Consider the following 22,346-nt stretch of genomic DNA (forward strand, 5'->3'; position numbering starts at 1 on the left):
TTTTATCATTAGACCCTTATGGTTACAACACCATCATTATTAAAATCACAAGTTTGCACCCTTGATTTAGTGTCATTGATTTAAATCTCTGCTTTTAAACTCCTCAACTCCTCCCTGTCACAATATTGCAGATTAAAACTCCCACAATATCAGAGATATAGAGGAAAAAGCACTTAAACTCACAAAGGCAAGAAAAAGAAAAACCTTAGACATTTGTACGTGGGACCACTTTGTTCTAATGATGGTTTAAAAATGAGAGGAATCAAACGTCAAGATCATGAAATTCTCTGCAGACACGTAACACTAGAACACTAACATCAGTGAACTCTGAGACTTCCAGGAACAGAACAAGCCATCCATGAAAGGCACGACACAAAGCAAACTTTTGGAAAACAAAGCCTGTTGTCCTCACTGAGTCAGGTTTGCTCAGTCAAGGCCCACAGTATTTGACGCTGGAAAGACATAAGAGTTGTTAAAAAATAATAAAAGACATGTGAGTGGATAAATGTCTCCAGGCACTCTAATGGTGAACATTGTTAAGTTTCTCAATTACAGTACTTAAATTCCAAAACTTATTGTGAAATAATAATTTTTGCTGCACTCCAATAACAGCTATAAAAAAGAACAGAATATGCCATACCCAATTCTTTCTCATTGGTTTTAGCAATTATTAATCTTGCCGCAAATAGCATAATATACATGATATAGTACAGTGCATGCAGTGATTAACTGCAGAGAAGAGATGCTTAGGTAAAAAAAAATAAAAATTGCACCAGTTCTTCAGTATTACCTACCAGCCTTGTTAAAACAGGAGGGAATTTTTCCCAGAAATATAATGTGCTAGTGAATTTGAGAATGGGCGGCAGAAATGAGCCCATAATAAAGTATAAAAATTGCAGAATAGAACCTATGCCAACACACACGAGAATGCTCTATATACAGGAGTGGGGCAAAAATTAATGCACTTTTTTGTGTGTTCCTGGATATTTATGACACATTTACACAGATACTTTTTCATATTTAAACTATGTCTGTGAAATGAATAAAGTACAAGAAGTGACGGACTTTAATCATTTAGATATTTATTTCACAAATTAACCATACATGTTAACATTCAATACACATCGATGACAAACATACATAATTCATCCTTTTTTGAAGATACCTGGTTCGTAGAAATGAAGACAACATTAAACCTGACAAAGAAATTGTGCGCTTTGTAATTCCTATGAAAGCACAAGATTTTGAAGAGAGGTGGTCAATAGTGGGTCTAAAGCTATACCAGTTTCCCCAGAGCAGGTTTATTCAAAACCAGAATTACTCCAGATTTATAAGATTGTAGCTTAGGTGAGACTTTGTCTCTCCATAAGCACATGACAGAACTCCTGGATAATGAATGAAATGTAAAGCAAAACATTTAAATTTACATAAACAAACACTACCACACAGGTAGAGATAAAGATGCTTGGCCATGTATTTCAGATGTCAACATGAACTTGGACCTGTTCTGCTTATGGTTTCAAAATCAAATTATGGGCCTGTTTCTACTAAAAATTTCAGTTAATTTACATGCAAATTAAACACACATCATAATTGCTTAGGACTTAACCAAAGGGTCTCTAACCTCTTTGGCTTTGGATCTAAAAGATCCCTCATATCACAGATGATGTATATCATCAGATTTGTTGTCAACGTCTTCATGCCAACTTCCCTAGGGACCTTATCTGTCTAATGAATCAGTGCTACAGATCTACACAAGGAATGGATTAAGGACACATCATGAAGAATTCTTTCCCAGCACAAGGCTGGGTCAAACACTCATGCTTCTAATTCCTACCGCCATTACCTATGAGAAATCACAATTATATCTGCCTTTTAATGACATACAAATCATAAATATTTATCATGGGGTCATAAGTGGAAAGAAACTGAAGTGACACATTAATATTAGCCTAACCACTCCAGTCATTTCCCCATGTATTGGGTCATTAGAACCTGCCACTCCTGGCTTTAAGTTTATATCGGGCAACACAGATGGGCAAAGTGAATCTTTTGATCGAAAATTAGTATCCTAGTTGAGTGAAGGGATAGTCTTAAAGACTATTGAGTCTTTGAGGCATGCTGACCCCAATTCAAGGACACATCAAATTCAGAAATAAGAACTTGCATGAATGTCCCATAGGAATAGTTCTTTTATGCTTAAAATCACCATGCTCCTTAAAGCAGATTGCATGACAACTGTCAGCAATTTGCAAATAGTTTTTTATTTTCTGATAAACATTAATAATTTTCATACTTTTAACACATTTTCTTAATCAATTTATCATTGTTTATGTAAGATAGATTTAGTTCTGATTTAATTATGCCAGCTACTGCTGATTCCTTCTCCTAAATATTAGCATTATTTTCAATACAAAAATATATACTCACATTGAGAGCATTAATGTAAAAATCTCTGCTGCTGAGAAAATGCCACAGAAAACAATTGAATGTATTCTACTTATTTCTGGTCATCTTTACACAAAGTACTCCTCAATGTTACTAATTAAAAAAAAAAAAAAAAAAAAAAAAGCAGACACTTACTTGGTAGCAACTTTCTATAATTTGCATTAGTATTTCCAGGCAGTTTGGGCATAAACCTGTGGACGTGTGTTTTACTAATCCAGCTCCAGCCACCATATCCCGTTACTCTATATTCCTCTCCTTTTTGCTTCCAAACCTGGAAAAAACCAGAAGTTTCAACGGTGCTATTTGCCGCATTATTAATGTATGTGTTCATTTAAAAACCTAAGATGATTTAGAAAAAACCAAAACAACGAACTTTAGTTCAGGCTTTTTCAAGCAAGTTGAAGTATATTTGTGAAATAATATTCTCTCAAACTAAAGATATAACTGCTGACAGTTGATTCCATAACATCTAAACATCTAGATATTACATTAGTAACATCTAAAATCTGCGTAACTGTGAGAATCTACCTAAAAGCCGAAAGATTTTGAATGTAAAAAAAAAAAAAAAAAAAAAAAAAAAAAACAACTCCAAAGAAATAAAGGAATATGTAGAATATGTAAAGATTTAGTTTTAATGTGAAACAAAAATACTGCATAAAAATCTTGTGCTTTTTCACTCCTATGTATTTTTTATGAATGACACTGGAATACAGGGACAACCAAGATTATTTTAATGAATTTACAGTTACATCATTGATTTATTATGCTCCCTCTCCTTTCTCTTTAACATTTAAAGATACAGTACAAAATATGCTTTCATGTTTATTACTTGGTAATAGAGAAAAAAATCCTGTCCAGTCTCTACTAATGAAAAACTTTCATTTTTTTCCCATTATATTTCTTTTCTTTGCAACAGCATAGTTCCAATGACTTTAAAAAAAAGTCATTTAATTCCATGAATCAACAGAATAAGGCCCATGGAAGTAAGAATTTTGCAGTGATAGAAACTGTAAACAGGATTTGAATCGGTGAGGCTCACATGTTCTGACACAACATTGTGAGAAGGGAGAATAAGAATTTAAGGAGTTCTTTCACAGAACTATATCCAAACTAAACAGCAAGTGTAAGTTAGTACTCCATACGTTTAGGCAACAAGAAAAAGCTGGTTTCTACATTTTCAGATTATTTCTAGCCTACATAAAACAATAATAATTGCACTGTTACAGACACATGGGAACATGTACACTACGAAAAAATTAGTCCTACATAAATGAGTGTCAATTATAATACCTTTACAAGAATGAGTAAGGAGCTTGGAAGGAGACTGAAATATACCTTGGTGCAGAAAGTGTGCACAAGACCTGTGCACAGATTAAATCTCACTTAAATTCCCCAATGAAAGCAAGTTTAAGTGAGACAGAAATATGCCCACATAGAGTGGTTTTCATCCCTAAAGAGATGAAAAAAAATGCCCCTAAAATGCATGCTGCATTTTTACCTGTGGTGAACAATAGCATAACCACATTTACTGTTTCAACAGAGACTCTGAAATAAATTATGAATATTTAGTATAATGTTAACACGGCACAAGTCTCAGCAGTTCCTGCCCTGTTAGTAGCTATACATTTGTACTGCCCACTGTCACTTTGCATCAAGTTTTCAATAGTAAGGCTAAGAGAGCCCCCCTGCTCTTCCTGCACACAGTACCTGTCCCCTTCCAACAACACCCCATCCTTGTACCAGTGGATACTTGGGTGGGGGGAACCAGTCACAAGACACTGGAAGCATGCTGAGGCACCTACAAATGTACTGTAGTCAGAAATGAGCCTGAGAAATTTGGGAGGGGATTCTGTAACCTGAAACTCAAAGCTGCAGCTCTCCGAGTCCTCTGCACTAAATTCAACCCGTTCCTCTTGGGACGGCTCCGCAAACACATCAAAACTAATGTTGACACACTTCTCTCCTTCCACTTCCTGCTCTTGCTGAGTCACTGCAAGCAGTCGGATTGCTTTCTCTGAGTCATCTTTGTGTGGCTCGAACTCAAACTCCAGCTCTATTTCTGACTGGTCACCCGGCTTCACAGTCTCACTCAAAATCAAGTCACTCTTCTGGGGCCTGTGTGGTTCACTGCCTGTGACTCTCTCATCGCTCACCTTGGCACTTGCTCCCTTCTGAGCCACGACTACAAGGGAGCCTTTGCACATTGCTTCTCCCAGCCTATTTGTTGCCCGACAGTGATACCAGCCACCATCAGAAGGACCTACGTTTTGGACCTTCAGAATGTGAAGTCCCTCCTTCTGACTCACAAGATACTTCCCTGTGGCAGGTGTCACACAGGTGTCACCTCTAAACCACTGCACTACTGGGACAGGAGTACCTGTTACCACACACTCAAACACTGCTTCCAAGCCTTCTGTCACCTCAACATCTGCAAAGGGCACGGCAAAGCGGGGAGGCATTTCAGTTACTTGAAAATCAATTTTTACATCCTCGTTCTCCTCTGCAGCCAAACCTGCAGCTTGCTCCAACAAGGCAAGTGGAAGGACATCCAGGGAAACCACCATGCTCTTCTTATCTGGGCTAAACTCAGGACTGGTTATGATTTTGACCTGCTTCTCAAACTCTTTCACCTCATTTTCATCCAGCTCCACTTCCAGGAGAATTTCCTGTGGTGAAGGTGACCTTGACGATGTATTTTGCTCCATGTCAAAGTGTATAACATGCTGGTGGGTGACAGGGGGTGGCAGTGCTAGTGACCGCCCATCTTCAGACAAGACTTCCACATGCGCAATACTTCTAGCTTCCCCGACAATGTTCACTGCATGGCACAGGTACTGCCCACCATCAGCTTTCTGGATGTTAGTGATCTCAAGCACACATTTGTTCCCATCCTTCTCTATCCGCACTCTCTCATGCGTCTCCAACAGAGATTTATTATGATACCACTTCACCCCTGGCTTGGGCACACCCACCACCTCGGCCACCAACCTCAGCGTGCTGCCCTCATACAGTCTCCTCCTGCTCAATGCCTTGAGGAATGCAGGTGGCATGTCCCTGCCTGATGGCTCCAGGGCTTCACAGGGAGTCCTAAACACCTCAGCCTGTGGCTGGTCTGGAGGCTGCTGCCTTCTCTCACAGAAGGGGAGCACAGCCAGGGCATCCATATACTCCCCAGTGGGTGTCCAGTAGCGCTCTGGTGGTGTGCTGTCCCCTGATGCAGAATAGAGTCCCTCAAAGGGTGTGAAGTAGTGCTCCAAGGGTGTGTTGCATTTTGAGCCCCCAGAGGGTGTGGAGTAGTGTTCAGGTGGTGTGCTGTATACTGAATCTTCAGACGGTGTGGAGTATCGTTCAGGTGGTGTGCTGTACTCTGAGCCCTCAGATGGTGTGGAGTAGCGCTCAGGTGGTGTACTGTACCCTGAGCCCTCAGATGGTGTGGAGTAGCGCTCAGGTGTGCTAAGCGGTGTGTGATACGACGCTGAGGAAGCAGTTTCAAAGATCTCCACTGAGGAGGGAGGTGTGTAGAAGCGGTCCGAATCAGGTGACTCCTCTCCACTCCCACTCTCCAGCTCTATAGACATTTCTGACTCAGGAGAGAAGGGCCGTGTGAGTTCCTGTTGGTTGTTGTAGTAGTCATAAACTGTGCTGAAGGTAACCTCCTCCACTTCCAGTGAAGTGATGGACTCTCGCTGCTCCTTCTGAACTGCCCCTTTGAGATCTGGAGTTTCCTGCATCCCACTTGACTTTAAATACTTGGCCAGGGAAAAGCCAGGCTCTAGCTCTGAGGCTTGAACAGTACTGGGCTCCGGACCTGCAGAAGTATCCTCCCACAGTTCTTCTCCATCCAGGCTATTCTCAGAGGCTTCCTCAGTGGGAATCTTCTTCTTGCCCCAAGACTCCTTCCTTTGCTCCTTCTGTGCCACAGGATCATCCATTATTAAACCAAGTAAGAGTTGGCCGAAAGAGAAGCCCTTGGTTTTGTTTCGTTCCTGTTGAGTGTCCTTGAGCATCTCCTCGGGGGAACATGTACTTTCTTTCTCACAGGTGGAGCTGGTCATTCCTGTCTCAAAGACCTTTTCTATGCCAGAACCTTCTTCCTCCTCAGCCTGATGCACAGTCTGGGGTTTCTTTTCATGTGCAGCTTTTTTCAAGTCAATGATGAAGCTGTCACTCTGGGAATCTGTGGTCTCCAGTTGTTCCCCACTCTCCCACACGTGTGTTTCTTGCACTTCTCTTTGGAAATCTGCTGTGGACTCCACCAGAAAGCTATGAATTTGTCGCTCAGGCGAATCCTCCTTATGGGCACTTACCTCCGACTCATTAATTTCTTCAACAGAAGATTGCTTTTCAACTGGTATCATGATATGGCCAAGGTCCCCATTATGGATTTGCAAATCATCCCTTCTGATTTCTCTTGGCTGTGCCTCTTCCTGGGCACCGACTTCCTCCTGCTGCATTTTGTAGCTCTGATGCAGCTCCTCACTTAGAGACATCTCTTCCACAAGCACATCATGTTGGTGGACAGGGGAGATGAGCCCAGTTACTCCTACCTCCACACTCTCCGGAGCTGTGAGGCTTTGTCCCTGTTCTGTGTCTACAGTCTCTGCAGCTGGGAAAGGCTCCACAAAATTTTTCAGATCAAATGTGATATTAGTCGTATCAGTCTCAGATGGCAACAGCTGGTCTTTGAACGGCACTTCTTCTAGGTGAATGTCAACTTCATCAGTAAAATTGTGACCTGAGTTTTCTGTGCCAGGAGGAGTAACGATTAGACCCAAAGAAGACTTGCCTACATCAGACTCTATTTCTTGCTGTGTTTGTCCATCATTATGCATTTCCCAGTGCGTGGCATCCCCAGTATCAATCATTTCTTTTTTACAAAGGTGATCATCAACCTCGATGTCCTGTTCAATATCAAACGATCTCTCTTGCTCCTTGGCCTGTTCCTCCTGCTGCTCTTCTGTACAGAAGTCATAAAAGCCAGACTGCTTCTTTGTGGGTGTGTTTGCAATGTTCTCTTGCAGGTGGGGCACACTCAGCTCTTCTACAAGAGGCACATCAGGAGACATTGCCTCCCAGGCAGGGGCATCACTCTCCTCCGTGTAAACATCAGTCCCCTCTTGCACCACAGGTGATATAGGAATGAAAAATTGTGAATCCTCACACTCCCTTGCCAGAGTAGACTGCTCAGAAACATGTGTTTGCCCTTTCACTTCCATAAATGGTGCCTTCAAGATGTCCCAGGACAGAGTGTCTGTATGTGGTACCACCTTGTCTCCTTCAGCCTCCAGCTCCTCTGAAAAGTGACCTGAGTCCTTGGCCACCAGTTCATTCTCTTCCCTGGGTGTGCTGGGGTGCAACTCAGTGGCATCAGTTCCAAAACTATGTTCCTCAGAGACAGCTTTTCCCCTGTTCTGGCTCATTTCAGAAATACCATCTGTATCCTGCACACTTTCTTTTGTATAACCTATTTCTTGCCTTGCATAAACTTCCATGGTATCCAGCACCATCATTTCCTCCATCTCAGTTTCCCTAAAGTGAGAAGTTTTCTCACACTCCTCTTCCAACTGCTCACCAGAAGACGGAGACAGCCTCAGGGACCAGGGTAGGTGGGTTTCCTCCTCCTTGGGGTATGTGATCTGTTCCTCATTATCCTTCCCAAGCGTGCTAAGGTCTTGGAGCTTCAGAACGTGGTCCATGGCAGGCAGTTCGTCAGTGCCTTCATCCTTGCTATACAACCTGGGTGCACTGGGCTGCACTGTCAGCTCAGAGGCAGTCTGCGCTTTTCCAGCCACATTCTTGGCCACACAACAATACAGCCCAGCATCCGCAACAGAGACCTCTCGGATGTGTAAGCGGTATGTGCCATTCTTGCCTTCCTCAAACCTCAGCCTCTCGCTGGCAGAGAGGCTCTGGCCATTCAGTGACCAGGACACAGCTGGTGGCGGCTGCCCAGACACAGCACACTCCAACACCACTGCTTCCCCTTCTTGGCAGTAAATGTGCGCTGGGGTTTCTGCCACAATTTGGGGTGGCTCATTTCCTACATCAAATGAAAACTTGAACTTGTGCTTTATGGTGGGAGCAGCCTGGTCTGGAGAGGGCCGCATGGTCTCCCTCATCTCTGTGTCTTGCTCTGGCGTTGGAGTGGGGGCAGTGATTTTGATTTCCACAGGCAGTGACAGCAAGTCTGAGTCTGGAACTGCACTTAGCAGTCCTTTCTCTGCTGCGAAGGCCTGGGTGACTTCTTCCTCCTCCTGCATCTTCTCCTCCTCCTCCTTCTTCTCTTTCTCCCCTTCTTCCTCCTCCACTTCCCCCTCCTCTTCCTCCTCCTCCTCCTCTTTCTTCCCTTCCTCTTCCTCCTCCTTCTGCATGGCCTCACAGGCTGGCATCCGCCGCCTCACATGGAGTGCAGCTGAGGTGCTGACTGTGCCCAGTGGGTTGAAGATTACGCAGGTGACAGTGCCAGCATGCTGTGGGAGCAGGGATGGGAAGGTCAGCGTAGAGCGGCACTCTGTGGTGTGAACAGCGGTGCCCCGGATGCGCCCCACGGGCTTGGTGTTGTTGTACCAAGTGACTGTGGGCTGTGGGCGGCCATGGAAAAGGCAGGAGAAGGTGCATCTCTGCCCCTCAACAGCCTCCTGGGGCCTGATTTCCTGGACAAAAAGTGGTGGGCAGGGTTCCAGGAGTCCACCTGCCATCTGCCATCTCTCCCCTGCAGCCTTGGGCCTGTGGTACCCCTTCACTACCTGCACCATGAGGGGCTCTGAGCCACCCATCGTGGCAGCCACCTCAGGTGGGCTGGGCTTCCCGGGAAGGCCTCCCTGAGGCACAGACATGAGGGAATCCTGCTTCTTTTTCAGTGCTGCCCTCTTTGCCTCCCGCAGCCGCTGTAGCTTCCAACGGATCTCCTCATCCAGCAGCTCCTCCGCATCTGCCACTGTGCCACTGTGCTCCCTACCACGTGCCAGCCCTGGACGGTGAGGCTCCACCAGCGGCAGCCTCTGGAAACGGATAGTTCGTACCATGCCCCGGGCTGGGGAGCCATCCCCAAGCAACTGCTCAGCCTCCTGCCCCTTGTCGAAGGGCGAGCCGGTGCAGCGGAGCACCACCCGCAGCCGGTCTTCCTGCCGCTGCTGCAGCAGGCACTCCCAGCTCTCCCGCCTACACTCTGCTTTCCCTGCAGAACCCAAGCCCTGCTGCTCCCCACCGCGTGCCACCAGCAGCGAGGCAGTGGACTCGGCTGAGCCCTCACTGTTAATGGCAAACACCCTGTAGCTGCCAGCGTCATGCTCCCGCACATCCCGCACCTCCAGGCTGGCATGGTGCATGTGCTCCTCACTCTCGGTGCGGATCACCTTGCGGCAGTCCTGGCGGACCGGCCGGTTATTGTGAAACCAGGCCATGTGGGGTGCCGGGCATGCCACCAGCTTGCACTGGAAGAGGACAGGGTCCCCTTCCAAGACAGACCTACACTTGAGGCCCTGTGTAAAGGTGGGTTTACGGTTCTGGGCGCAAGCCAGCACCACTGCCATCCCAGGTCCCTCGAGGCTCGCCGTGCTGCGCTGCTCTGCAAGAGAAGGAAACTGGGTTATAATGTGCCACACTCCGCCTGCCATCTGATTGAAAAAAATGAAATAGCAATATATTGAAATAAAAAATGGGCATGCAACAGATTTCATCACACACCCAGGAAAAAAAAGTAATTCACTCACCATATTTGTTCGAATAAACGCAACGCCTTGCTCTGTTTTAAAGATTGACACGAAAATCGTTCGTTGTCTGTTCTTTCTTCAGACTCTGGAAATTTCTTCTTGAACAAGCAAAAATGAATTTCAAAATAACACGTTCTTCTCTGCGTGTATGATTTTGCTGCCTGGAAAAGCTGTGTGTCTTTGGGTAGCAAAGAAGAAAATCTTACCTGACTTGCAGACAGTAGAATAAACGCCCTTTCTGACCCTTCTGTTTTGTAGATTAAATGTTCAAACAATTGAGAAAAAATATTTTGAAAGATATTTTTTTTAAAGTAAGTAATTAGCTAACACGAAATGAGAAGGCGTTTATTCGAACTAATACAGCCACTAACTTCACAGTGTTATGCACAGGGAAAAAAGCAAGCAACATGAACCACGTATGCTATCTGCAAGCCAGGGTAAGAAATGTATAATGATGAATTAATGTATGTGAAAAAAGTGCAAGGAATCAATGGGAATGTGTAGCTTTCACATATCCTAAACAACAAATGCTTTCTAGAATACTTCATTCATCCATCCAATTGAAGTGTCCATTGAACTGATTAATGTTAGGTTGCTAACTTGTTTAAAAATAAGATGATTAAGATTTGTATAACTTCCTTCTGAAGTAAACTATTCCATGCATTCAAAAGGAAATTGAACAAATAGAAGCTCTATGAACAGCTGCAAAGCATGAAGTAAAAGTTAAAAATATGGCTGCAAAACTATAAATCTGAAGTTTTAAACACATTTTAAAACTTAAATAACCATAAAATGCAGGTAACCCTTTGCATATCAAAACAAACATGCAACATGTTCCAATATGCTTCAAAGTTTGTCTGTCTTTCCCCATCAGACACTACATGTAAGCAGATAAAAGCTTTTCACAATGTTACTAATCAGTGATACTAATTATTCAGTGTAACGTCATTGGTGACTGTACCTTTCACTTCCATTTCAACCTCTTCCTCTAGCTTCTCATGAATAATTTTTTCAGGAGCTAGAATAAAAAGACAAAAATTTTTGAGCCATAGGTGCTAAATATGTCGATCAACAGTTTAAGTAGTAAAACCATCCAATTTCTTGCAAATATACAGAAATTCACACATACATACACATAAATGCATGCCAAACAATTCAAACACTTGATAAATTTTGAGAACAGAGTAATAAAATGCTTTCAAACTGGTTTGCAACATACACTTTTCTATAAGATTTTCTTCCTTTTTTGCAAGGTGGGGAAAAGTTTCTAATGTAACATGCCTTTATCATGCCTCAAATCCCTGAAAAAAACATTCAACAATCCACAGACTAATGAGATGCTTTTGGTTCTTTACTATCTCCCAGGGAATGAATGTACTGGAATGCAATGATGCTATGCATGAAGAATCGATATGTGGAAGGAACATGCAGTTGCCAACCTGTCACTCTCAGATGGGTGCTGCACTCGGCTTGTCCTGCAGGATTAACTATTCTGCACTTGTATATACCCTTGTGGTTCTGACCAACTTTCAACAATCTTAAACTGCACAGCGGCCCCTCATGTTTTAAGGAACACAATGCAGACTGCTCAACTATTTGCTGATTGCACAGCCAGACCACACAAGGTGTAGGCACACCCTTCATTATACAAAAGAGTAACACATCATCTCCTTCTTTAACAGTTGTTTCTGAAGGCAGAGTTTCAAGAAACTCTGGTGCTTCGGCATCGGTGTCTGTGATGTCTTCACATGGCACAACATCGGGATAGTAGACTCTGTTTCTTTGCTTCTCAGTTTCATATGGTCTTTGGGACGTAGATATAAACAAGCTCGAGGTTTTCTTGGAAGATTCTTGCTTAACTTCAGACGCTTTAAACTGACAATCTTTGGCTGCTTTAAAGCTTTTAGTATCTGATTCAAGGGTAATTTTTGTTACTGCTTTGGCTTGTGCTTCTTTTGCTAGGTAAGAATAAAGTTAGGAAAAGGATTAGATCAGGTGTTTTGCAGGAATTAAGGATATCCTTATATTTGGAGGGAAAACCCTCCACTAATTAGTATTGAAAGAATGTTCAGCATATTAGTGCTACAACAATGCTATTAAACATGACTGATTACACATTTAAGAGCTCTATTCCTGCTGGGCTAGTTCTAGGTAGCAATTAAGCCTATGGGACTTCCATTGGACCAAGACTTGGTCTGTAATGCCTAATACAAGCACATCTTTATTTTTGAGACCCTCAATTTAGGAAGAAGCAGCAGAAGATTATGTAAAGTGCTTTGCACAGCTCAAGAATGAAGAAAGAAAATTCAATATCTAAAAGACAAATCAACAGGGCCAAAGGCTTCCTCATTATTCATCTTATATTTCTGCTCTTTATTCCGTTTCCCTCAGTAGAAATACTATTACCTGTCCAGTGTGGTGATGATACATTTTTGGGTTTTCACTAGAGGTAACACTAGTAACATTTTAATATGCTGATGACAGGAAGAAGTGGAAGGAGTCTTAGCAAAAATAAATACTTATATCTCAGGAGAGTGAAGGGTAGAAGACAATTCATTAGTGCAGTAATACAATACTTGCACCCATTAATTCTTTCAGTTACATTGACCTATATTGCCAATTTTGGAATTAGAAACAAGTTGAACCCATAGTGTTTGAAACGACCAGGTATATCTAGTTCAACATTGCTTATCTGACATTCTTATCTTCCTTGAAACTCCAGCTTTGGGAATTCTCAAAATGCAAAAATTCCTACCAGCCTGTTTTGCTTTACATCTCACTGCATATCATGAAGAATATGAGGAATAAAAAGCCTCAGACACCTGTCACTTGCCGGGAAGAGCCATGAAGATACAACACCAACTTCCCAATACTGCAGGGGTCACTTATGAATAGAGCTCTAAATGTGGAGGAAAAGCCCCAAAGCATTATTAATAGAGCTTTCTCAATTAAATAGTGATAATAAAGGAAATATGAGTGAGCTGTAGGCAGTAATAATGAAGTTGCAAAAGATAAGTCATAATGTTAAAAGTCAGATAACCACCTTTGACTGTTAGCATTGCAGTAGTTGTTGTCCCTCCGTAATCATTGTATACAGTACAACTGTACAGTCCTTGATCAGTCAGCTGGGCATTTAGGATTGTGAGCAGTAGGACACTTCCTTTTTGTGAAATCTTCAGTTTTTCAGATGCTTCTATCCTTTCACCTTCATGAGCCCAAAGAAACTCAGAGAAGAATTCATTTTCTAAGCCACAGATGAACTGAGCAGTGTCACCACATTTCACAGTTAGGTCTTTGAGTTGCAAGAGAATCTTTGGAGGGTCATCTTTCATTTCCTGAGCAGTGGCCACAGAGATCCTGGTGCTCTGAGATGTTTGGGAAAGGATTGTTGTGTGCATAGCTTCCATTTCTTCAAGTGATGTAGCCTTCATGGTCAAACTTTCCGATACGCTCTCAAAAACCTGTACACCCAATTGCTGTGGCAGCTGTTGCATTGATTTAAATTCTTTTTGATAAGTTTTAATGTTCTTCTTTGTGAGGGGAGCAACATGAAGTTCTGTTATAGCCTGTGACCGGATAGACTCTTTTACATCTTTCCCAGAACTTTGCCTATCTAGGGCTTGCACTGTGTAATCAAGTAACAAAAATAACAACAATATTAGTATCTAAAGAACTTTACTGGGCCATGATCTGATGAAAATCAAGCAGCATGAAGGATGAAAATGAATGATCTTCATTTGAAAACTCAGCATGCCAGATGCACTATGCCCTTTACACAAAGATTATCCATTCACATACATGAATGACAAGTGGTGCCTAAGCTACTCATGCAGTAGATACATAGTTGATATTTGTCTCTTCTTGCATTGAAGTTGTCAATTTTAGTATTGGAAACTTATTATGGAACTTTTTAAGGAGGTATTTTCTTTTCTTTTTCCCTACAAGATAGTGCAAAATACCTCAGTCAATGCTATAAAATCACTTAATTCCTTGCTTTAAAAATCTGAATTTCTGCAGTAAAAAGATTCTATTCTTTGCCCAATGTCAAGATACAAATCTGCAAATTTCTGAATGTTACAGCTTAAACAGAAGAAATGAAAGTGGCTGGGTTACAGAGGGTAGGTTCTACTAACGTTAACTGGTAAAGAAAAGGTGTGAAACAAGAAAAGAAGAACATTAGTAACGGTGTAAAAGTGTGGTATACAACAAACTGAATCCCTTTGAAGTAAAAATGGGGCTTTACCTTCTGCAGTCACTGTAAGTGTAGCTGTAGAAGTTGTTTCTCCAGCACTATTTCTTGCCTTGCAAGAGTATTGGCCAGCATGCTCTAAGAAAGCATCTACTATTATCAGTATAGCTGTGCCTGTTGACTTATCAAAGTGGAAAACTATGTTTTTTGTTGGCAACATGAGTTGTTGATTATGAAACCACTGGATTTTTGGTTTGGGCATGCCAGAGACTCTAGCTTGAAATCTGACTGATTCCCCGCTGTATACCCTGCAGCTCGAAATAGGCTGGATAAAGGTGGGCCTTTGGCCAATAGACTCCTCCTTAAGTGAAACAGATGAAGAAACATGCCAATGGGACTCTGATGTAACTTCTTCAACATTTTTAAATCCTGAAAAGAAGCATGCCAACTTTTAATTTCTTACCCTACACTACAATAAATTTTCTCTCTCATTCAAGACTTTTTTTATAACTTGCAACTTAACAGCATGAATTATTGTAATTCATAATTTATAAAACCCATTGCAAAAAGAAAACAAAATATTTATGGTTAAATAATATCAAGGACAATATAGAATCTAAATGGCAAATTCTCCAGACAATATTTCTGTTCTAAAACTTTGATCAATGTTTCATCAATTCATAGGAATGTAAACTATTTCCTTTCAGCTGCCCAGGTACCTGGTACACACCTCTATTTAACATGTTTTCCAACATTTTCAAAGTAATTTTTTTTATACAAAACTTCTTTCTGGATTCTCCTCACAGTCAAATCAAATAATATGTAAGCAAAACAATTCCATTAGAAAGACGGTTACTACCATGTTTGATGCATGACAGATTCTAATACTGGAGAGAGAATGAAAAGGTGAGGTGCATGGAACACTGAAAAAATGTAAAATAAGATTTCCTGTGCATGACCAATATTTTGGAGACGTAAATGTACGCTGTGGACATTGTAAATAGTAGCAATTTTGTTAAAAGACAACATGACAGACAACAACTCACATATAATCATCACTGTATATTAAGATTAGTATTGGAATGTGACCTGAACAAGACATTTTCTTTAATCGCACATTGTACCTTCTAACTTCAAAGTAGCAGTGCTTGTCACTTGGCCTGCAGAGTTACTAGCCACAAAGGTATAGATTCCTTCATCCTCTGGATAAGCTTCCGCAATCTCCAGCTGGTAAGTGTCTTCAAACTGAGTCATTCTAAAAAACCGTGATGGCTTGATCTCTCTGTCTTTGCTGTACCAAGAGACTTTTAGATCTGCTCAAGCAACAGAAAGAAGAAACAGCAGTGTGTAAGTTATAATATTAGACTAGTAACTAAACACTATTTTTACATTTATATCTTTATCTTATCTTTATAGATATATCTTATCTTTATATCTTAATCTCAAGTATCTTCTTAAGTTTAAATGTGCCTTGTATTACTTTAGTAATATATGATCAGTGGAAAGTGACTTTAAGCTTTTATCTCTGCATTGAAAATAATTGTATGGGAAAACTGATTTTGGTACTGCTATATTTCTATTTTTCTATTAATGTTTAAATGTTTAAATTGTTTAAACGTTTAAATTGTTAATGTTTAAATTAATGTTTTTCTATTAAAGTTTAAAAATATTTTGCTACTACTAAAATCAGAGAAGGTCTCATTTTTAAAAAGGGATTAAACAGGTTATAAAACCACTTGGTTGAGCTGAACAGGTCAAAGAAATCAAAATGGAATATCCTTTTGCTAAGAACAGTACCTTGCCTTTTTTTGTGGCAAGTATTCTAAGTTTTGCACCTCTAATTTCTCAAGAAAGGTCCTGTCTTTGTACTTTTGTAAAATTCCTATATAAAATGTTATATTACTTGGTGTGTATAGATTCTTATAGACTTGGGAAAGGACTGAAGCAGACTTTAACTCTATATTACATCATGAATCAAATCTTTTCACTCAAGTAGTGGGCTATTACTGTCATCAGAAGAAAGAGACTGTGTTTTCAATAGATGGCTACATAGTGTGTGCTGTTAAACAACTGTATTTGCAATCAGGTATTACCTAACCTAATAGAAAATGTTTTTACAACACAAGTGAGAGGTATGTAAATCTATTTGGATAGACTATTCAATATAGGGAATTTTCAATGGGAAAAATTTCTTCACTGAAAGGGTTATCAAGTAGTGGAACAGGCTGCCCAGGGAAGTGGTTTGTGTCAGCATCCCTGAAGGTATTTAAAGACCTGTAGATGTGGCACTTAGGGACATGGCTTAGTGGTGGACTTGGCAGTGTTAGGTTTACAGTTGGACTCAACGATCTTAAAGTTCTTTTCTAACCTAAACAATTCTATGATTCCATGAAAGGGGACCTAGATGAAAGGATCCTTATGCTCTGTGCTGTAAATGCAGCTTCCACATTAACATGAATACAGTTCTTGTAAAAAAATTGACACTAACATGCTTTGCACAGAGGGCAGCCAGTCTTTCCAACATATATTTTCTCAGATTTAGCACCACTTCTAAAGTAGAATCAGACCTGTTGTAAAGCTGTTTAAAAAAAAATTGGAGTTTCATTTCAAGTGATGGAAATGCAAATTATATATATTTGCATACCAAATTTATGTGGATTTTTACCCAGCTATCACTCAGGATTATTTTTAAATTTGGAGTTTTATTTATCTTTAAATAATTGTAAATTCTTTGGGATTGGAACTGGATCTTGTTCTGCACTTTACCATGTGAATATTTTATCACTAGTCATACTCAAGGCCATTTATTGAAGTGAAGAGAGGTAGTTTTATTTGGTTTTGTGTTAACTTGGAAAGAATTTTTTAATTACAGAATGATATTCTTTGTAACTAAAACTAGTAAACTTATTTACGGAAAGTCTATACTTAAAAAGATAATGAGCAAACACCTTTTTTATGCTACGAAAAATAACGCAATTGCAGTTTACTGTTTGCGGAATGATATGAGATACTTAGGAATATTAGGCTAAACGTTGAAGCACAGTTTTAGTCTATTGTTTAGGTAATTGACATGCACTTTCTGTCACTGGAAACTTCATCATGTTCATGTAATATGATAATGCTTTTCCACCACGATACTCATGTTTTGAAATTCTGTATTTTACTCACTGACAGTTTTCCAATATCAGTTAGCATTTGAAAGGCTGAGAAGTTTCCACAGACAAAGTTTTTGAAACAGAACTTCTTTTTAGAAATGCTTATTGTTTATGACAGTTTATAACTTGCGTGCTTGACACCATCTTCAACATGACTTGCTTAACTGACAGTTAAGTAACACTTTGCTTGAGTAACGCTTTGCTCTGTGGGTGTGTATGTCAAATAACTGTACTTCTAAGGAAAGGCTGATCCCAGCATATATACTGTTGCATTTTTTCTGAGTTCAAGATGAAAAATTCTGAAAGACGAAATGATGCACAGATTTTCATTAAACCCACCTGTCCCTGTAACTCTGCACTGAAAACGGGCAGACTGTCCCTCGGAGGTAACAGCATCACGTAGTGGTATTATGACAGCAGGTGGATACACTGGCACTTCTAGCTCAGGAGAAACAACTTCTGGGACTGAAGGATAAGAAGAAGTAGTCATTTTTAAAGATTAAGAAGATCACACACATATTAAGAGTCTCATTTCACAGACATTGCTGTGAGTACGGGAAACTCACTTTCCACTGAAAGTGAAGCTGAAGTTGTAGCAACTCCGTAGTCATTTTTTGCTTCACAGGTGTACACTGCTGCATCTTCAGGGAAAGTTTCAATCAGCAATAGAGTATATTCTTGTGCATCATGAAGAAATTTGCACTTGAAACCTGGAGAAAGCTGTTGATCATCTTTGTACCAGGAAATTTTGGGCTGTGGTTTGCCTGATATCATAGCACAGAAGCGGGCAGGTTTGCCAGACTCCACAGTGGTTGGCTCTAGCTCCTGAATAATCCGAGGTGGCTCTGGAGCTGCAAAATGGGGAAGGTGGGAAAAAGGCAGGGGGAAGGCAGGAGAGAAAGAAGGAGAGAGAGAAATCTTATTATCAATATTTTTCAAGGCTTCAAAAATATTAGCAAGGAATTATTATTTGTTTAAATCTTATTATTTCCAATCTTGCATGCCCATGAAATTCTGCCCTTTTCCTTAATACAGGAAGAATGATCTAGCAACAAGTCCCTTAACATAATTAGTTATGTTGTTTTATATGTTTTCTGTCAAAACCTGTCCAAGAATTGTTAGGCTGATCCCTCTGGCAAGGCGTATTTGTCCATAGGAAGAACAAATTAATTTTATTTGGACTTGAGAGTGAGAATTTCCTGGTCTAAATAAATACACTGGGGAAAAAAACTGCTAGAGCATTTTCATCAGCCAGCCACCCACTTCAGTAGAGCAAGAAACATCCACGTACATGAGGGTTTTGCTAGTGTTTCAGACATAAGACTGTCTTTGGATTTTTTTTTATTTTACTTTTTTTACTTTCAGAGTTAGAATTCCAGAAAGGTTATATAGAAATCAGAAAAACACAGGGTAATAAATATAGTCAAAGCATTGCCACGTACCATTTACATAAAGAACAACGGAACTCCTATTCCGTCCTGCAACAAAAGTATATTCTCCAGCATCAGAGTAAGTGGTTTCAAAGATGCTCATTCGATGAACTCTCCTTTCCACCATATAACTGTATCTTTCCTCATACTGGAAGTTGATCTCAATACCGTCTTTATACCACTGTGGTTCAATGTCATCTTCATTGACTTCAAATTCAATTACAGCTCTTTGTCTCTCAATGACCTTTGAACAAGTAGAATAAATATTAGAAGCAGTATTTGTTTTTACAGATCACAGAATCACAGAATGTATGCGGTTGGAAGGGATCTCTGAAGATCATCTAGCCTAATCCCCCTGCCAGAGCAGGTCCACCTAGAGCAGGTCGCACAAGAACATGTCCAGGTGGGTTTTGAATGTCTCCAGAGATGGAGACTCCAGCACCCCTCTGGGCAGCCTTTTCCAGTGCTCTGCCACCCTCAAAGTAAAGAAGTTCCTCCTTGTGTTTAGATGGAACTTTCTATGCTCAAGTTTGTGCCCGTTAACTCTTGTCCTGTCACTGGGAACCACTTAAAAAGACTGGCCCCATCCTCTTCACACCCACCTTTTAAGTATTTATAAGCATAAATAAATACTTAAAGATGGTCCCACATTCCAGTTTCCTAGAAGGCGGCCCTGATCTTATGATTTCAGATTTATATGTTAGGACTCTGGCTGGTTAGATATTGTTGCTCTTCCTTTGCATTATTCTTCGAGTGAAAAAGTTATGAAATATTTATTCTTCTGCATAGGCCATACCTGGATATCTTTCTGGATGCTTCTGATACGAATGTCACGACCTTCCACTATCAAATTGGCACTGGATGTGTTTCCACCTGCTACTACAGTGTACTGACCAGCATCAGACATTCTTGTGGAAGGAATGATGAGACGATGGACATATTTCTCTCTCTGAATTTTCATCCTAAAGGCAACAGAAAAGAAAATGAACAAGTTATTTTCTGAGGGAAAATACATAACAAAAGTCAATACAGCGTAGAAGCAATCATTTACCTGTCACCAATCTGGAGTTCTTGTCCATCCTTCATCCACTGGACCTGAATGTCAGGTTCTGAAACTTCACATTCAAAAATAGCCCTCTTCTTCTCCACAACCTTGATATCTTTAATATGCTTCCTAAATTCAATGTGACGAGCTAGGGCAGAAAATAGTAGAATGAGTGCCACGATTCTATTTAAGGCACTTGAAGTCACTAAATACACAAATCAAGAGGGCAAATACCTTCCACATATAAAGTGGCTGACGAAGCTGCTTTTCCAGCAACAAAGGTGTACTCTGCAGCATCACCAAAATGCACATTCCTTATGGAGAGGGAGTGTGTGAGCTTCTTTGTTCGTATCTGGCATTTATCAGTCGATTTTATTTCTACCCCATTCTTTAGCCATTTATATGAGATACCTTCATAGTTAACAGTAACTTCAAATGTTATTGTATCTTTCTCTTCAGCATTTATATCTTTCAGCATGGAGGTAATTAGGATGGCTAAAATAAAAGAAATGGACACTGTTCAGTCCTTTCGTTCAGTTTTTCTTTATTTTAAACATACGTTAACCGGATAAGAGATGTTTAAAATTCTTTAAGACAGATTCTGATTTTTGGTAATATTAAAAGGAAAGCTCTGTGTCCAGAATCAGCATTACAATTAAATTTCCAAAACTTTCTGAATGACATAGGAATCCAAATTCTAATTCTATCTCCTCTGGTGACTTGGCATTTAAGCATGTTGGCCTAAACAGAACAATCCAGGATCTGACTTTCAAATCCATAGCTTCTAGATCTCTTTTAAAAATGTAATTCAGGTTGTTTAAGATTATTTGAAAATACCTCTACAACAGTGCAGTTGTCTGAATTGCACTGAGCGCTGTATTAACACAAACTCTATTATTGGTAACGGCAAAATATTCTGGTTAATTTAATTTTTACATACGTTTTACAGTCAGAGTTGCACTGACTCTGTCATTTCCACACACAAATGTGTATTCTGCAGAATCTTCACTGCTTGTGTTCATGATATTGAGTTGATGGAGTTTCCCCTGGACTACTATTTTGAACTTTTCACTCATTTCAATCTCCACACCATTTTTCAACCAGACAGCAGGCACGTTGAAATGAGAAACTTCACATTGAAAAGAGGCAGTTTTGGTCTCAGGGATCTCAATATTTTTCATGGTCTTTGTGATGTGTATGGCTAAGAGGGGCAAAAAGAAGAAAAGAAAAGAAAGAATTTTTTACAAGTCAGTATGTGTGGAAGACAGCAAAAAAAACAATAGTAACAGCCTGTGAAGAGTGAGATCAAGTTGTTTAATATGAGCTGGTGTAGCAATTCATACAATTACTTTCTTACAAACTTACAATACTTACTTTCCACAAACAGTTTTGCTTTACACTCAATTTGCCCAACAAGAGCTGTGTATTCCCCAGCATCAGCAGGAGATATGTTATGCAGCATAAGCTTGTGAACTTTCCTTTGAGAGATCATCTTGTATTTATCACTTTGTTTAAGCTCGATATTTTTGTGGAACCATCGGACTGGTACAGTATCATGGGATACACTCAGTTCAAAGGAGACAACAGCATTTTCCAAAGCAGTCACATCCTTTGGCTTTTTGATGATCTTGACAGCTTGAGGAAAAAAGCAAGATTCAGCAGTGTTTTTCATTTGAATTTCAAATCACACATTAAAGCAAATATTGAAACCAGATTGACTTACTTTCCACATGAAGTCTGGCATTTGCTCCTATCTTGCCAAGCTTAAAGCTATAAACAGACTCGTCAGTGACAACACAGTGTTTGATTTTCAGTGTGTGAACAGTTCCTCTCACTGAAATTTCATATTTGTCATTTGATTCAAGTTCAACACCATTTTTAATCCACAGAGCTCCTTTCACATCAGGGTGGGTAAGTTCTACACTGAAAACTGCCTCCTGTGTTTCTGTCACAGTTAAGTTCTTTAGTGTCTTCTTTATCTTAACAGCTAGGGAAAAATAGAAAAGAAAGGGAAAAAAACAACACTACAAACCAGAACAAAATTAAAAATTATAGTAAATATAATAATCTTAATAAAAACTGAATCATGTGGCTTCATTTTAAAATCTAGTATGTATATATTGTTTTATACAGTTTCCAAAGTAGTGCGCTTGGAAATCAAAAAGGAATATTTACTTGTAGCATCCATGAGAAATAGATTTTTTATATGTTTACACCACCACTAGCAAAGAATGAATTTCTACTTACTAGCCAGTACCTTGAATAAAATGTGTTTTTATTAAAATACCAAACTAAATTCCAAATACAGAGACTCCAAAATATAATAGTTTTGCTACCTCAGAAAGTGCATCATAATATAAAAATATT

At 40.1% G+C, this 22,346-nt stretch overlaps 2 protein-coding genes across 5 annotated transcripts in view; both read right to left on the reverse strand.

Moving 5' to 3' along the window:
* Positions 1-22,346, reverse strand: part of TTN (titin) — a 247,953-nt gene that overhangs the window by 195,215 nt on the left and 30,392 nt on the right. For all 4 annotated transcript variants that reach the window (XM_014954164.1, XM_014954163.1, XM_014954162.1 and 1 more), the window contains 11 exons: positions 21,703-21,966; positions 21,354-21,614; positions 20,920-21,180; positions 20,214-20,474; positions 19,986-20,127; positions 19,731-19,896; positions 18,947-19,178; positions 18,071-18,355; positions 17,844-17,969; positions 15,474-15,662; positions 11,122-11,178 (listed from right to left, as the gene is read on the reverse strand). In XM_014954164.1, the coding sequence (XP_014809650.1) occupies positions 11,122-11,178; positions 15,474-15,662; positions 17,844-17,969; positions 18,071-18,355; positions 18,947-19,178; positions 19,731-19,896; positions 19,986-20,127; positions 20,214-20,474; positions 20,920-21,180; positions 21,354-21,614; positions 21,703-21,966 (2,244 nt within the window). The remainder of the gene's footprint in view (positions 1-11,121; positions 11,179-15,473; positions 15,663-17,843; positions 17,970-18,070; positions 18,356-18,946; positions 19,179-19,730; positions 19,897-19,985; positions 20,128-20,213; positions 20,475-20,919; positions 21,181-21,353; positions 21,615-21,702; positions 21,967-22,346) is intronic.
* Positions 3,112-10,296, reverse strand: LOC106895077 (muscle M-line assembly protein unc-89-like). The gene is made up of 2 exons (XM_014954166.1): positions 10,161-10,296; positions 3,112-10,015 (listed from the first exon to the last, which is right to left on the reverse strand). Exon 2 carries the CDS (start codon positions 9,978-9,980, stop codon positions 4,014-4,016), a length of 5,967 nt encoding a protein of 1,988 aa, XP_014809652.1. The 5' UTR covers positions 9,981-10,015; positions 10,161-10,296; the 3' UTR covers positions 3,112-4,013.

This window comes from Calidris pugnax, unplaced genomic scaffold (genome assembly GCF_001431845.1).
Source record: "Calidris pugnax isolate Ruff unplaced genomic scaffold, ASM143184v1 scaffold103, whole genome shotgun sequence".
Taxonomy (NCBI): Eukaryota; Metazoa; Chordata; class Aves; order Charadriiformes; family Scolopacidae; genus Calidris; species Calidris pugnax.